This window comes from Belonocnema kinseyi, chromosome 6, assembly GCF_010883055.1.
Source record: "Belonocnema kinseyi isolate 2016_QV_RU_SX_M_011 chromosome 6, B_treatae_v1, whole genome shotgun sequence".
Classification (NCBI taxonomy): Eukaryota; Metazoa; Arthropoda; class Insecta; order Hymenoptera; family Cynipidae; genus Belonocnema; species Belonocnema kinseyi.
In genome coordinates, this window is record NC_046662.1 from 77713400 (window position 1) to 77727083 (window position 13684).

At 32.5% G+C, this 13684-nt stretch overlaps 2 protein-coding genes across 5 annotated transcripts in view; both read left to right on the plus strand.

The window, feature by feature from the left end:
• LOC117174889 (probable inactive tRNA-specific adenosine deaminase-like protein 3) overlaps positions 1–9423 on the plus strand; it is a 36323-nt gene extending 26900 nt beyond the window's left edge. For both annotated transcript variants that reach the window (XM_033364310.1, XM_033364311.1), the window contains 2 exons: positions 4147–6979; positions 8028–9423. In XM_033364310.1, the coding sequence (XP_033220201.1) occupies positions 4159–5382 (1224 nt within the window). In that variant the 5' untranslated portion in view covers positions 4147–4158 and the 3' untranslated portion in view covers positions 5383–6979; positions 8028–9423. The remainder of the gene's footprint in view (positions 1–4146; positions 6980–8027) is intronic.
• Positions 9424–9791: 368 nt separating this feature from the next.
• LOC117174888 (transcription factor CP2-like protein 1) overlaps positions 9792–13684 on the plus strand; it is a 65444-nt gene continuing 61551 nt past the window's right edge. For all 3 annotated transcript variants that reach the window (XM_033364306.1, XM_033364307.1, XM_033364308.1), the window contains exons 1-2: positions 9792–10242; positions 10799–11021. In XM_033364306.1, the coding sequence (XP_033220197.1) occupies positions 10108–10242; positions 10799–11021 (358 nt within the window). In that variant the 5' untranslated portion in view covers positions 9792–10107. The remainder of the gene's footprint in view (positions 10243–10798; positions 11022–13684) is intronic.

Sequence of the window (13684 nt, forward strand, 5' to 3'; positions counted from 1 at the left end):
CCGGTTAGTGAGATTCCAGGTTAATTACAGACTCGAAAAGCTTTGGAAAATGGTTCACAAAAAAAAAATAGGCACGAAAAATCACGTTTTTTTTTGTTTAAATTGCATTTTGGGATAATAAATAAATTTTTTGAGGAATTTCATTGTTACCGTCGGAAAGAGGAGATCTTAAGCAATAAAAATATATGTGTCTCAATTTTTTCTAGTGTCGAATAGTCTTAGTTATTGGCCGTTGAAAAGCAGTGTACCGGTAGTGGCGTTTTGGCCGTTTAAGGGTTAATTTCTTATTCGTTAAATAAATAATAGGTTATCCTGCAATTTTTATTCTATTAAGAACACAGAAATGAACTGTTTTTATTCAGATTGATAAAGCAGTTGAATATTAGTATATTCGAGATATAAAATTTCATGTTTTTAAAAAAAAATGAACGTTCCTTTTGTACTATGATTATTGGTTGATATATGTTTTCCTTTTGAAAATGGAAACTCTATATTTAAAAAATGCTATATTTAGATCCAGGATAAAAAAACGCGAGTATCTCCTAAACTATGGTCGACAAAATGAGCTCTCAAAAATGGGCCCGTTTCTTGCGGATCTCAAAATTTATATTCTGAAATAACACTAGTTGATTCGTTGCGTAAAACTTTCACTACTGTTTATTAAATCACAGACTTCACATTCTTTCCCCTATTCCCCTCTTCCCCGTTTTGAAAGAATTCCTATTTTCTCCCTCTTGGAAAGAAAATTCCACTTTCCAACTTATTTATTCGAAAGCTTATTCCTTTTATTTGAAAAGTCTAATATTATCTTTTTTGTTCCGAATTTATTTCTTCGTATTAAAAATTCTACTGTTAGTTGGAAAATTGTATTACATAGTTGAAAATTCAACTAGTTTGTCGTAGTCATGTTTTTAGCCAAAAATTCGATTTTTTCGTTGATCATTCGTTTCTTTTTGTATAGAAAACTCGTCCTTTTGGATTGAAAACTCATCTTTTATGGTTGACAGTTAATTCTTTCTAAGTGAAAAGTCTAATATGATATTTTTAATACAGAATTAAACTCTTTTGACTGAACTCGAGATGTTTCTTTTCATAAGAAGCTTTATGGAAGCGTTACTTATAATACACTTATAGCTTTAAATAAGGAACGTTTATTTGCTGGAAAAGTACAAATATTTTGGTATACATGCGAAAATGTTCGAAAATTTCCAAATTTTAAGTACCGTTTTTTTTAATCAATGCTTTTGTAAGTTTTGAAGGATTTGTGTATTTATATTTTTTATAACAAATTTAGTTAGTTTTTTAATGAACAGCAAAGTTGAATTTTTTCATTTTCAGAAGTATTATTTTTATCAATTTTTAGATTTTTCAAAGAAAGTTTTATATCTGTGTTAAAACTATCTAGAGACCCTTTGAAATGGGTGATAATAATTGAAAAAATTGCTTAATGCGTTATAAGTGATTTGATGAAAAAGTTATTTTCGGGAATAGGAATGTTTTTCTTATTCAAATTCAGAGTTTTTGTATAAAATATGAGAGAAATAAAAGTTTTATTACTATTAATTGAAAATAGCTGCTATTTGACCATTTTTAAAACCATTTTTTAAAACAAATTTACAGTTTACCTATTAATTTACGAATAGGCTCGATTTTATCAGGGAATAAACTAAGAGTATCATAATAATAAATTTGGTTAATTTTTTATTTACAAAAAAAATTGACATTTTTCAATTTTTCAGAATTACCTACCATTTTTCAAACAGATTTTTAGATTTATCAAAGAAGGTTTTATATCTGTGCTAAAATTACCCAGAAATAATGTGCAGGAAGGGGGGAGAATGGTTTAAAAAAATTGTTTATCAAGTCATAAATAAATTAATGAACGAAAGTTATTTTCAGGCTTATCAATTTGTGTATAAAATGTGCGAGAAATAAAAGTTTTATTATCATTAATTGAAAATAGATGCTATTTGGCAAATGTTTAAACAATTTTTCGAAATAAATTCAAAGTTTGACTATTTTTCAACGAAAAGGTTCAAATTTTTCACGAATCAACTAAGAATCTCTTTCCGATGATTCTTTGCAATGGCGAGTTGTAAAGTCACAAGAACTACTTTATGATTTTAACAAATTTCATAAATGAATTTTGAGTTTGGCTATTTTTCAACGAATATGCTCATTTTAGAGAGGATTAACTAAGAATGTTTTCGCGATGATTCTTTGATATGATGCTTGGAAAATTTTCAAGAATGATCAATTATTTAAACAATTTTCATACACGAATTCAAAGTTTGGCTATTTTTTAACGAATAGTCACAAATTTTTCACGTTATCAACTAAGAATGTCTTTCCGATGATTCTTTGCTATGACGATTTGTAAAGTCACAAGAACTATTTTACTATTTTTACAATTTTCATAAATAAATTTTGAATTTGGCTATTTTTCAATGAATGCGCTCAATTTTTCACAGAATTTTATAGCAATATTTTTACAGTGACTCTTTGGTATTATTCTTTGCAAATTAATTTTCTAAATAATTTAAATAAACAACTTCAGTATTTGGCTATTTTTTTAACTAATACTCTCAATTTGCTTACGTAATCTACTAAGAATCTGTATCTGAATTCGAACGAATAAGCTCAATTTTTTCACGAAATTGGCTAAGAATTTCTGCGATGACTTCACTTATGATACTTTTCAAATTGAAAACGAGTGTGATTATTTTAAAAATATTCATAAACAAATAAATATTTTGGCTGTATTTCATTGAGTACGGTCAAATTTTATTTAAGTAATAGACTGCAAATGTCTTTTTGATGACCCTTTGCTATGGCACTTTACAAATTTACAAAATTAATAATTGCTTAAACAACTATTCGTAATAAAGTAATACAACTTTTTTAAAATTATTTACAACTATTAGAAATTTCTTTCTAAAAAGTTAAAAGAAAGAACATTTTTATTTTTAAAAATTAACCAAATTTTGTATAAAAAGTCCGAAGACGCCAATCATTGATTTTTAAAAAGTTTTCATTTATAAAACAATGTCCAAATCGAGAGAATATAAGGTTTAAAATTAATCTGTCCGTAGAAACTTTTTTGTCCCACTGTACTACCTCAAGATAACGCAGAATTACATTAAAAAATTAAAAAATATACTCCCAAAGCGAAGGGTAATTAGTCATCGATTTGACTCTAATAGGAAGGATTTTTTTTGTTTGGAGATTTGAAGCAATATCGCGATTAAGTAGTTTCCAAAACAAAGGTTATTAAAGTAAACTTTAATTTCAAGGCATTTCATTGAACTTCATTTTCAAATAAAATAATTGCATGTAAAACAAGTCGACGCTCGTTCCTCTCGCATATGAGGTTCTAGTTTTGTTGGAAATTAAACTATTTTCTTAAAAAGTCATGTTATTTGGTTGAAATTTAATTATTTTTATTTGAAAACTCTACTATTGTGTTCTGGATTCAGAATTCATCTATTTTAGTTAAAATTTCTACTTTTTGGTTGAATATTTCATTAATATGTTTGAAACTCAAATATTTTGCTGACAAGTCATCCTTTATAGTTGAAAATTTTTTTGTTTGTTAAACATTCGTCTCTTTAGACATAAATTTCTTCCTTCTGAGTTGAAAATTTATTTTTTGGTTGAAAGTTTACAAATTTTTGGTTACAAATTCTACTGTTTGGTTGAAAATTTAATTAGTTTGTTAAAAATTAAACTGTTTCGTTGAATGTTCGTCTTCTCTTTTTTTAGAAAATTTGTATTTTTTATTGATAATTTATGTTTAGGTAGAAAAGTAATATTTTTTTTGAAAAATTCAACTCTTTGGTTTAAAATTCGTCTTTTTGCTTCAAAGTTCAACAATCTCCTTGAAATGAACGTCTTCGAAATATGGTACGTTCGTTACTGCTACATAAAAGGACCACCCCATTTCTCCTGTTCTATAGCGTTTTGGGCTGTCAAGTCTAAAATTACTTTTGCAATCATTTATATTATATCTTTTACCTTGGACTTGGGTTTCTTTTTAAGTTTGAGTGGCCACCCTGATTATTGCTTCCCCTAATCTACAAACATTTTAGAACGCTTTTATCAACTATCAATGCAAACATAAGAAAAGTGAAGGCAGCATATTTTCAGGATCGTTCACGGATGCATCTTAAAAATCCCGAGGAAGTCCTAATCGAGGAAACAATGTCGAACACACCAAAGAAGACGAAAAGGGAATCTACAACGAGAACTTGGATTGCAGAACCTGTGATAGCCCCGGAATTCACAGAGGAACCAACCTGCACTAAATTTTACGTAGGAATTCTAAAAGAAAAGAAAACAATTTCCAAAGTTATTCCAACCATCTCCGCTATTTTCCCTGGATTCAATCACCTTAAAAGATGTTCCAATCAGAAGATTCTTCTTTGTCCCGTACAGAAAGAATCGTCTGAAAGGGAAGAAACCCAAGATTGTAATCTTTCTCCAGATGATCTAAAAACCCTTCTTCGCGACAAAGGTTTCGATCTTTCCCTTCTGGCAGATAATCTAGAAATTATTTCTGTGGCAGCCAAGCCCCCTAAGACTAAGGTCCAAGCAAATCTAGCTTCCAAAACCTGGCCAGTGAATTTTCATCCTGATATTAGACTTGAAGCCATTATTTCCGGTAAGGAATTTAATGATAATCAGCTTGAATCTATAGAAAAGTGCATGCAAATAACGATTGAGGCGGCGAAGAGGGAAGCTATCGGGAGCAAAAGTTGCACAGGAAGTGCTCTGATTGTCGATCCGGAAGGAAAAATTTTAGCTTTGGCAGCCTCAAAACTCGATCTTCATCCTATGTGGCATGCTGCAATGTTGGCTATTGATTTAGTCGCTAGTTTGCAAGGAGGAGGTGCTTGGAAATTGACACAAGAAAATGTCAAGGGAAGAATCAAAGAAATTCATTCAAGCATTAGAGCAGGGGATTATAATCCAGCGGGGAAAAGGCTGCTTGAAGCGGTAGCTCCCCTTTGTTATCCTGCATCGTTGTCGGACATTGCATTTCCTGAAATAGAACCTTTTATACAGATAAAAGAATCTAAGGCACAAAGAAAATCTAAAACTACTGCAGAAATAATGAATAATAAAGAATCAAAATCTAAAGAGGGGCCTTATTTGTGCACTGGATATTGGGTGTTTTTACTTCAAGAGCCTTGTGCCCTGTGTGCAATGGCATTATTACACTCGAGGGTCAGCAAAATCTTCTGCGGGAGAAAAAATCTTTATTCGGGAGTCTTGGGAAGTAGAGCTCTTCTGCATTTATTGCCAGGTCTTAATCATCGGTATCAAGTTTGGCGTGGGATTCTCGAACTTCAGTGCTCACAAGTTTCGGATAAAAAATTGTAGTTTTTTTTTTATTATTTAGTAATGCTTGATTGATAAATCATAAAGACAAATTGACGAAATCAGAGTGAACAAGATGAGATACTTTAAATTAAGTATAGATTGTATTTTGAACTTCAACTTTTAAATTTAGAATTGATTGCATCTTATCAACGTTTATATTTGATAAGACTTTTGTTTCATCTATAGGTTAAAGCAAAAACAATTGTACAACGGAGCTAATACATTTTTGTTTAACTCGAATACTGCCGTACAAACTAAAAAGAAACATAAGTGACATTGCCGCTTAGGGTTCTTCTCGTAAACTTGGGAATGAAAAAGTCAACCTAAGCGGCAATGTCACTTATGTATGTTTTTAGTTTGCACGGCATATATTACAAAAATTTCCTAGAGTAGTTACATCCATTTTGTACATTACGATTTAAATTAATTAATTATATAATTTAAGAGGGTACATTGAAATGTTAACTATCTCAGATATTAATACTACATAAGTTAAAATAAAATTTGATAAAAGATCTTGAACTTTTAATTGCTAAAGACTAAACTAAAGCAATGTTTTTTTATAAGGAGGATATGTAACATCATATTGATCGTAGTATTTTTCTCTGCGTAAATTAACAGCATTGATTACGTGAATTATTGAAAGCCAACTGGGTGCACAAAAAGCGAGTAAATTGCATCGTCTATACAAATTGAAAACAAATCGGTGAGGGCCACTTATTGTAAAATGGCCTCGACAAGCCCTAACGGACTGACCCTCTGGCATTCAAATTCGTTTTGTAAAGCAATGAGAGTCATTTATCTAATCTTCTCTCTGAGGACAGAACTATGAGTTCCTAAACGAAACCTTATCTATGTAACTGCATTTCGTCATGGAGTAGTTGATGAGAAACGAATGACCTATTTGTTATCTGTGAGATATTCAAAATTTTCAATAATAACCATAAGCAAATTTTCTTGCATTCTTCCGTGAGCTACAACCTAAACTATACCCTCTATGAGCTATTTGCCGGTCAGTTTATCACTCCAGTGAGCAAGGTAGACGATTGCTTAGCATTTTATGCTTTGTATAACCAGCTGTTAACTCTGTTTTTTTTTCTAAAGAACGTGGCATCCAGTTTATTCGTCTTATCTCTCCGAATAGAAGTCACATTTTCAGTCTGTAGTTTCATTCTGCTACTAAGTGGAGTGTAGTTAGTTTTCAATATCAGTATCTGGAAAGTTGTTAAAAAATTGGAATTGAAGTGGATAATAGTGAAATTTTTATTGGAAGAAGAATATCTGTGATTTTGTTTTCTCGTCCGGAACGTAAAATTAAAAAGCGATTTAAACTATTTCTGGTTAAGCAAAATAATTAAAAGTACTTCAGTTTCGACTTTTGCGCATACGCAGGTTCCTCAGGCACTTTAATTAGTCTTGGACGAGCAAGTCAGTATAAAGCTTGACCTCACCGATTGACATTAATAAACCAAACTTCAGGCTTTTGTCTCGATGGTACTAATAAAATTGCGTCGACGAAAATGGCCTGTCTCGGACCTACAGTGATTTTTCTATCCTTCAAATATCCATGATTATAAAAATGAAAAACATAAAAAATGTAAGTGTGAATTTTAGTACATAATGTTTGTTTAAAAATAGGTTTTGATTGCAAAAAGTGTTCCGTTGAATAAGCGTCTCAACAATTCAAAATTGGACATTACATATTATTATACTCATCAGTGTTGGGTAGTAACTTGTTACAAGTAACTAAGTTACAGAAAAGTTACGTTATTTGTAACATTTAGCGTAACTTAGTTGCTATTTTAAAAAGTAACTTGTGAAGTAACTCAGTTAGATTTTTCCAGTAACCTATAACTTTAATGTTAGTTGTTTTAAAGTCACTTTGTTTTTCTGTACATCTGCTCTTATTAAAATAGGTTTATGGGTCATGGGATGAAAACAAATTCAAAATTTGAGCGCGCAGGTGGAGAACAACGGAAACTGAGTATTGAATCGCGCTGCCTTAAGCTTCTTATGTTGTTTATGGTACCATCCAAGAATGAATAAAACCAAGCACAAGCAGGCTTGAATAATTTGAATTTTTTTTCGAAATACATATTTATGTTCACCTGCCGAAATATAGTTTGTATCTTTTTATTTACTTTAACTAATGCCTAACTCTCTTTAAATTAAGTTTTTATAAATTATCATCATATTTATTTTGGTTCAAAAATTTTTCAATTAAGGGAGTGACAAAAAATGACTTAAAAAAACTTGAAGTTACTTTATACAGTAACTTTAACTAGTTACATAAAAAGTAATTTACTCAACACTGGTACTTATTACCATTTCTCCAAACTTAACCGACACATAATTAAGAAAAGAATTTTAAATTTTATAATTAGACATTGATCCAATAGCTATACTCCTGTTTTCATTTAAGTCGTGTTGCCAAGGGCATTTTTTTACCAACGATGCAAAATAAAAAAGACCTTTCAATTGGGATGGGCTGAAAGAAACTAATCGTTGCTATTGTTTTTTTTTTGTATTATTTTAAAACGACTTGGGGTTTGCTCATTTTACAAAGTCACCGCTCAGATATTATAAAGAAAAATACAAGATTAATTATCAGTTTAGTAATGATCTTTTTGGTTTCGTTGTTGCAGGTTTAGGCAATCGGACCTTTAGTCTACTACTCTAAACATTCGAGTTTGTCCATCAGAAGACAACGGAAAATTCATAAATCAAAAAAGTTAGGCGCATGGCTGTCTGCAGATAGTCTGCAGATAACAATCTTTGAAAGGGATTTAACTCTGCAAGCAAGCGCGACTAATTTGTCGTTATCGAGATTCTTCGCCGAGAGACAGTTTAACAGTCCTCGTTGAGTGTCGCAGAGACGTGGATTGTTTTACAATATACTAAATTCAATGAGGAATAATACCGCCTTTGAAAATCTCCGATTTAAAAAGCGGCAAGTTAAGAAGTAATGGAATAAAGAAAGGAGTAAAAATTTAATCCAACTCGTTGGCGAATTTTATATTGAATTCCACGGGAACCTTAAGGTACGGGACTAGCGCGTTTTGTTCATCAAGCGTTGAGTGGTTCCAATTGAGGGTCAGGTCGATCCTCTTGCCCCACTCCGATTGGTCGACCTCTTAATCTTCCTAGGGATTGGATCACTGCTCATAATTGTCGCGAATACGACTGATTCACTTGAGTATTCGTCATCGTACTTTCAAGCCGTCAGCATCGAGCATTAGACCATTGTCCTGAAAACCACCAGTCGTCATTTGGTCCGGAAGGAGTCGTTACTGTTCTTTGGCGTAGTCTTTCAAAGTCAAGGAGAAATCTTCAAACGAGATCGTACATATATAAACATATTTCCCATATTAACACCTATAGTTGTGACTTGAGCGCAAGAGAGGACACTAAACCATCATCAGGAGATTAAATTATCTAGTGAAAACTAAATCATCAAGAATCTAAAGGAGCAGCGATCACTTCTTCCTCTCTGTAAATAAAGAGGACTTGATATTTTGATTCAAAACTGGCAGCAAACGAGATATAGTATTTCAAGAAGTTTTCTTTTTTAATTCATCTCGAATTTGTTCAACCGAAAGTACTACCAGCTGAATGGCACATCTCTACTGGCTCTTGTTGTTTGAAAAACATTAAGTTTCATTGTTTTTTTCTAGAGAGGGAGAGGCTTGCAGTTAAAATATAAGGAGGTTGCTACCAGCGAGAGCAGGCCGTTCGGTCTCAACTAGATTTTTCTCAATCTGCCTGGCGAAAGATATCTTGATCCACCGGAAATAACTCATTAAGATTTCTATAAAAAGTGCCTGAAGAGTGACAGTGTTTGGAGTTGCTAGATCTCTGAGATTTTTTGAGACTGTATTTTGTTCGCGATGGAGCGAAGGATCTTGAAAATGTGGTGACGAAGTGCCAGGAAGGCTTTCAATTACCAAGACACTAACAAGTGTGTGAGCCATAGTCGTTAGACAATAATACTTAGCGACCATACGCTAAACATTGAAAATTCAGAACACATCTGAACTTTAGCTTGTGGCATTAGTGATATTTGCAAAAGAGAAGTGAGAGACAGCTGCTGGAAGATAATTCTTATTAAAGATTTAGCTCAGCTCTCGTCGAGCTTCTCTCTTGATTCGGGAGATAGTGAGCAAAAGGATTTAGAAAGGACGAAAAAAGAAGTTTAATGTTGAAGTTGTTCATCACCAAGAAGTCCAGCCAGGTCGAAAACAAAATGCGTTGCAGCCAAGGCGTTGCGATGGTTTTCGGGGATGCATTCGTCGTCTTTTCGCGTTTTTTATCGCTCAGGTCGCGAGGTTGCGCCCTTTTAGAAACTCATCGACAACGCGAGACTACTGGAATTAAGAAATTGTACAACAGTTTCTTTGTAATGTTCTAAGGAAGGTCTGTGCGACTTTGTCGACCAGAATTGTGCCAAGAAGGAGATGTTCGAATACTTCCGCTATCATTTTCTCATAGAAGGGTGTAAGAAAACCTCCAGGAAGCGATCTTGCTGATCTGTTCCATCGGTAAAGGCGAGATAAAGTGACAAACTCTGAAGATCTCGCGTTCTTTGAGTATGAGAGACAATTTGAAGGGGTTTAGGCGAGAAGAAAGGATGTCATCCATGCGAAATTTAATGAGCGCGAGAATATATTTTTAGGCCTTTTTGAAGAGATAAAATTTTTGAGAACGAGCGTTATCGACTGCTATTGAATGGAGCTGCAACTAATCATGGATGCTGGAGCCGAGACCCTTAGCGAAGCAATGTGGCTGGACAACAGTCCGTCGTCTTCCTACCAACAACTCTCCCCCAATAATCAGAATGTGTGCAACGGGATCGCAGCTCAAGTAAGTTTATATATTGCAATTCCCGCTACTATTATACATCCATCCATCCTTATTACATGCTCACCACATCAATCGTTCCTAACGCAGCCTCTGCTTCATACATCTAATATCACTACGTTCTTCATAAACACGTTGATCAGCTCCTGCTGACTCAGAAATGCCCTTTGATTCCAGTAGCCTTTGAAAATTATCAAAATTCATGAGCACCATTTCAGCCTGTCAATTTTCTTTTGATTTAGGTATACCAAAAAGCTCTGTATGGCATAGAATTCGGCGTAAAATTTTCTACGTAATCAGTTTCAAACGTATTTTATTTATTTGCAGATAATATAAATTTTTCTCTTTCTAAAATCTTCATTTTTTTTTTATTTCTCAAACTTGAAAGATATTTTGAGTGGTTGCATATTGTGTGGCTAATTTAATTGGAAGATAGTCTAATTTAAAAGCAGGTGCTTAGACAATGAAAACTCTTAAAAAATTAAAATTGTCAAGTCCCAAATTTTTATTTTCAAATAATTTATGATTATTTTGACTAAGAAATTCTGTTTTTTGTCAGTCATTGGGATACCACAGTCGGGAAAATGATATGTGGCAGGAAAAGCAGAACATGACGAAAAATTCTCCAAACTCAGAATCGCAAAATCGTTCCAAGAGCTTGTCGCCACCGCATAATTCACGCTCCATCGTTCTTAATCAATCCAAAAATTTGCTCAAACGTCGGACCGAAGACCCCTTGCTACAAATGGGAGAAATCGACAGGAAACATGTAAGAACAGAAGGTATACCAAATTACTGCAATTTGTTAAAATTACTATTCACAAAATTTAATTCAAAATTTAATGTCCTTATTTCCAAGATTACATCCAGTGCATTCTCAATTTTATCAAACATTTAAACCATTGAATCGCTTCCGTTTTCTGATCCATGAGTAGGTGGAAAATCGTTTTTGATTATTGACCTGATTTTGTCAGACACATGTATAAATTTAGAAAAGGTGTCGACTTTCTGATATCATATCAGATACGATAAGGAGTAAGGACGTGCAACTTCAAAAAAACATGTTGATGATTACTTTATAATATTGATGCCAGTATTCTTAGGTTTCACTTTTTAGAATTTGTTCTCTTCTTTAAGATTACTTTAGCAATTTTTTTTGATAATTACAAAGATAAAAAAGGTTGAATAATTTGCCTAGTTATCGAAGCTTGGTTTTATTTGAGTTTGGATGAGAAAAAGGCATATTTTCATGCCTCTTCGTGCGGATGCACTTGTCTTATAGGTCAATCATTAATTTCCTGAAGACAACCACGTGTGTCGTCTTGGCGGGCTTGATGTGAAGACTCAGACGATTGTCATGATGTGTGCGAACTTTGAGTCGAATGATACCACCATCTGTCCATGTATCTTCAAACATATGCGTAATGATGTGTGTATACGCATTAATACGCGTACATCGTGTAAGGCCTGGTCTCGTTTCAAGTTAATGAAAATTGCAAGCTTCCTCTCTTGTTAAATGCTGCGAACCTACCAACCGTCTCGCGTTAACCGACTTGTCGCATGACCATAAACGTCAACAACAAGGCGTTGATTTAAAAAAATTCAATTCTTCCTATTCTTCAAGAAAAGAGGAGTATAAATTCTTGTAGGCATCATCAAATCAAGAAAAATATCATTCTTGAGTTTAATCTCATTTAATAATGTCATTGTATAAAGGACGAAGCACTAAAAATTAGTTACTATCCTTTTAGAAAATATCTTCTATTTCTATAAGCTAGAAAATAAATTGTTACCTAAATCTGCTGAGATGAATTTTTGTGTGTTGAGTACAGTAATCTTTATAACTATTTTTATTCTATCAAAAGTGGTTTATCCATTTTTATCCTAATAAAAGGATAAAAACAGTTTTTAGCCATTTTTTTTAAATTTGGGAACACAGATTTTAACTGAGAAACGATGGAAGAAAAGCAAGGCAGAGGTTCTGTGAAACTTGCAGTATTTGTTATTGTTTAGTTTTTAAAGGAGAAATTTGAAAGTATAAAAGAACAAAAAGATCTGATAGGTTAGACTCTTTCATTCACTTATAGCTCTGCCTTTTCTTCTTTGGAAATTTTAATTTGTCACTTTTCATGGTGGCCGTAGGTCAGGAAAAATCTGAAAATCAGGCAAAAGTCAGGGAATTTTATTTGCCATGGAAAATCAGGGATTTAAAAAAAAATTGGCAACAATCAGGGAATCTCTGTAAAAGGCACTTTAGATAACTTCAAGTAAACTCATTTTTAAATTGTGTTATTTTGTTTATGAAAGTCAGGAAAAATCTGGGAAATTTTGAAATTGAAGTTTAGTTGCCACTCTAATATAATATTCTTGTCTGTAATTTATTTGCCTGTTTCTAATTAAAAATTAATATCTTTTTGCGTTGAAATATCTTTTATTTTTTTCGTTCAAATTTAATCGTTTTTGGTTGAAAATTGAACGACTGGTTTGAAGGTTGAACCACTTTGTTAACAAATATATATGTTTTTTTAAGATTCATAACTTTAATTAAAAAATCATCTCTTTGATAGAAAATTGATTTTTTTTTACTGAAAATTGAACTATTTCGCCTTAAGATTCATCATTTTATTATTTCCTGTATTCAAAAGTAGCTTGGGTGATGTCATGTCACAAAGTTCTTCCAAATTTCGAATCTTGCCGCACTGAGTATGCGTCGCGGATTGGTTACTTTTGGCGCGCTTATTTGAAATGATCAACTGTGCAAATTAATTGTTTACAGCAAATGATAATGCTTGAGACGTAAAATTAAATAATTATTTTGACTTTCACTTTATAAGTCCATTTTTTGATCAAAGAATGCTTTTTAATTATTTTACAATTATTGTTTTCTATAGACAATTTATTTGCATATTTAATAATTTTAAATAAGTGCTCTAACAGTAACTAATGCAGTTGCTGACATGACTCATGCGCAGTGCGGGAAGATCGTAGAATCTAATAACGTCTTTACGATTGGTTTTTGATACTCAAATTTTCAAGTTGACAAAATTATTACTTATTTAAAAAATTTTCATGGGAAAATTTAGAGTTTGGATATTTTTAAACCAATAGGCTCAATTTTTCTATTGAATTAAGGAATAATGTCTCGATAACTATTTGCTAGGACACTTTGCAAATTTACAATAATTAATTATTATTTAAACATAAACAAGTTCAGAGATTGGCTATTTTAAACGAATAGGCTCACTTTGTTTACCGAGTCAACTAAGAATGTATTTGTGATAAAAAGAAATATTTCGGGTTTCACTCGTGTAAAAAACTATGAATTGTTTGCCGACGTTTCGTGAACATTGCAGTTCACATCTTCAGGGCTATCGTTTTAGGTCAGGCCTGAAGATGTGAACTGCAATGTTCACGAAACGTCGGCAAAGAATTCGTAGTTTTTTAC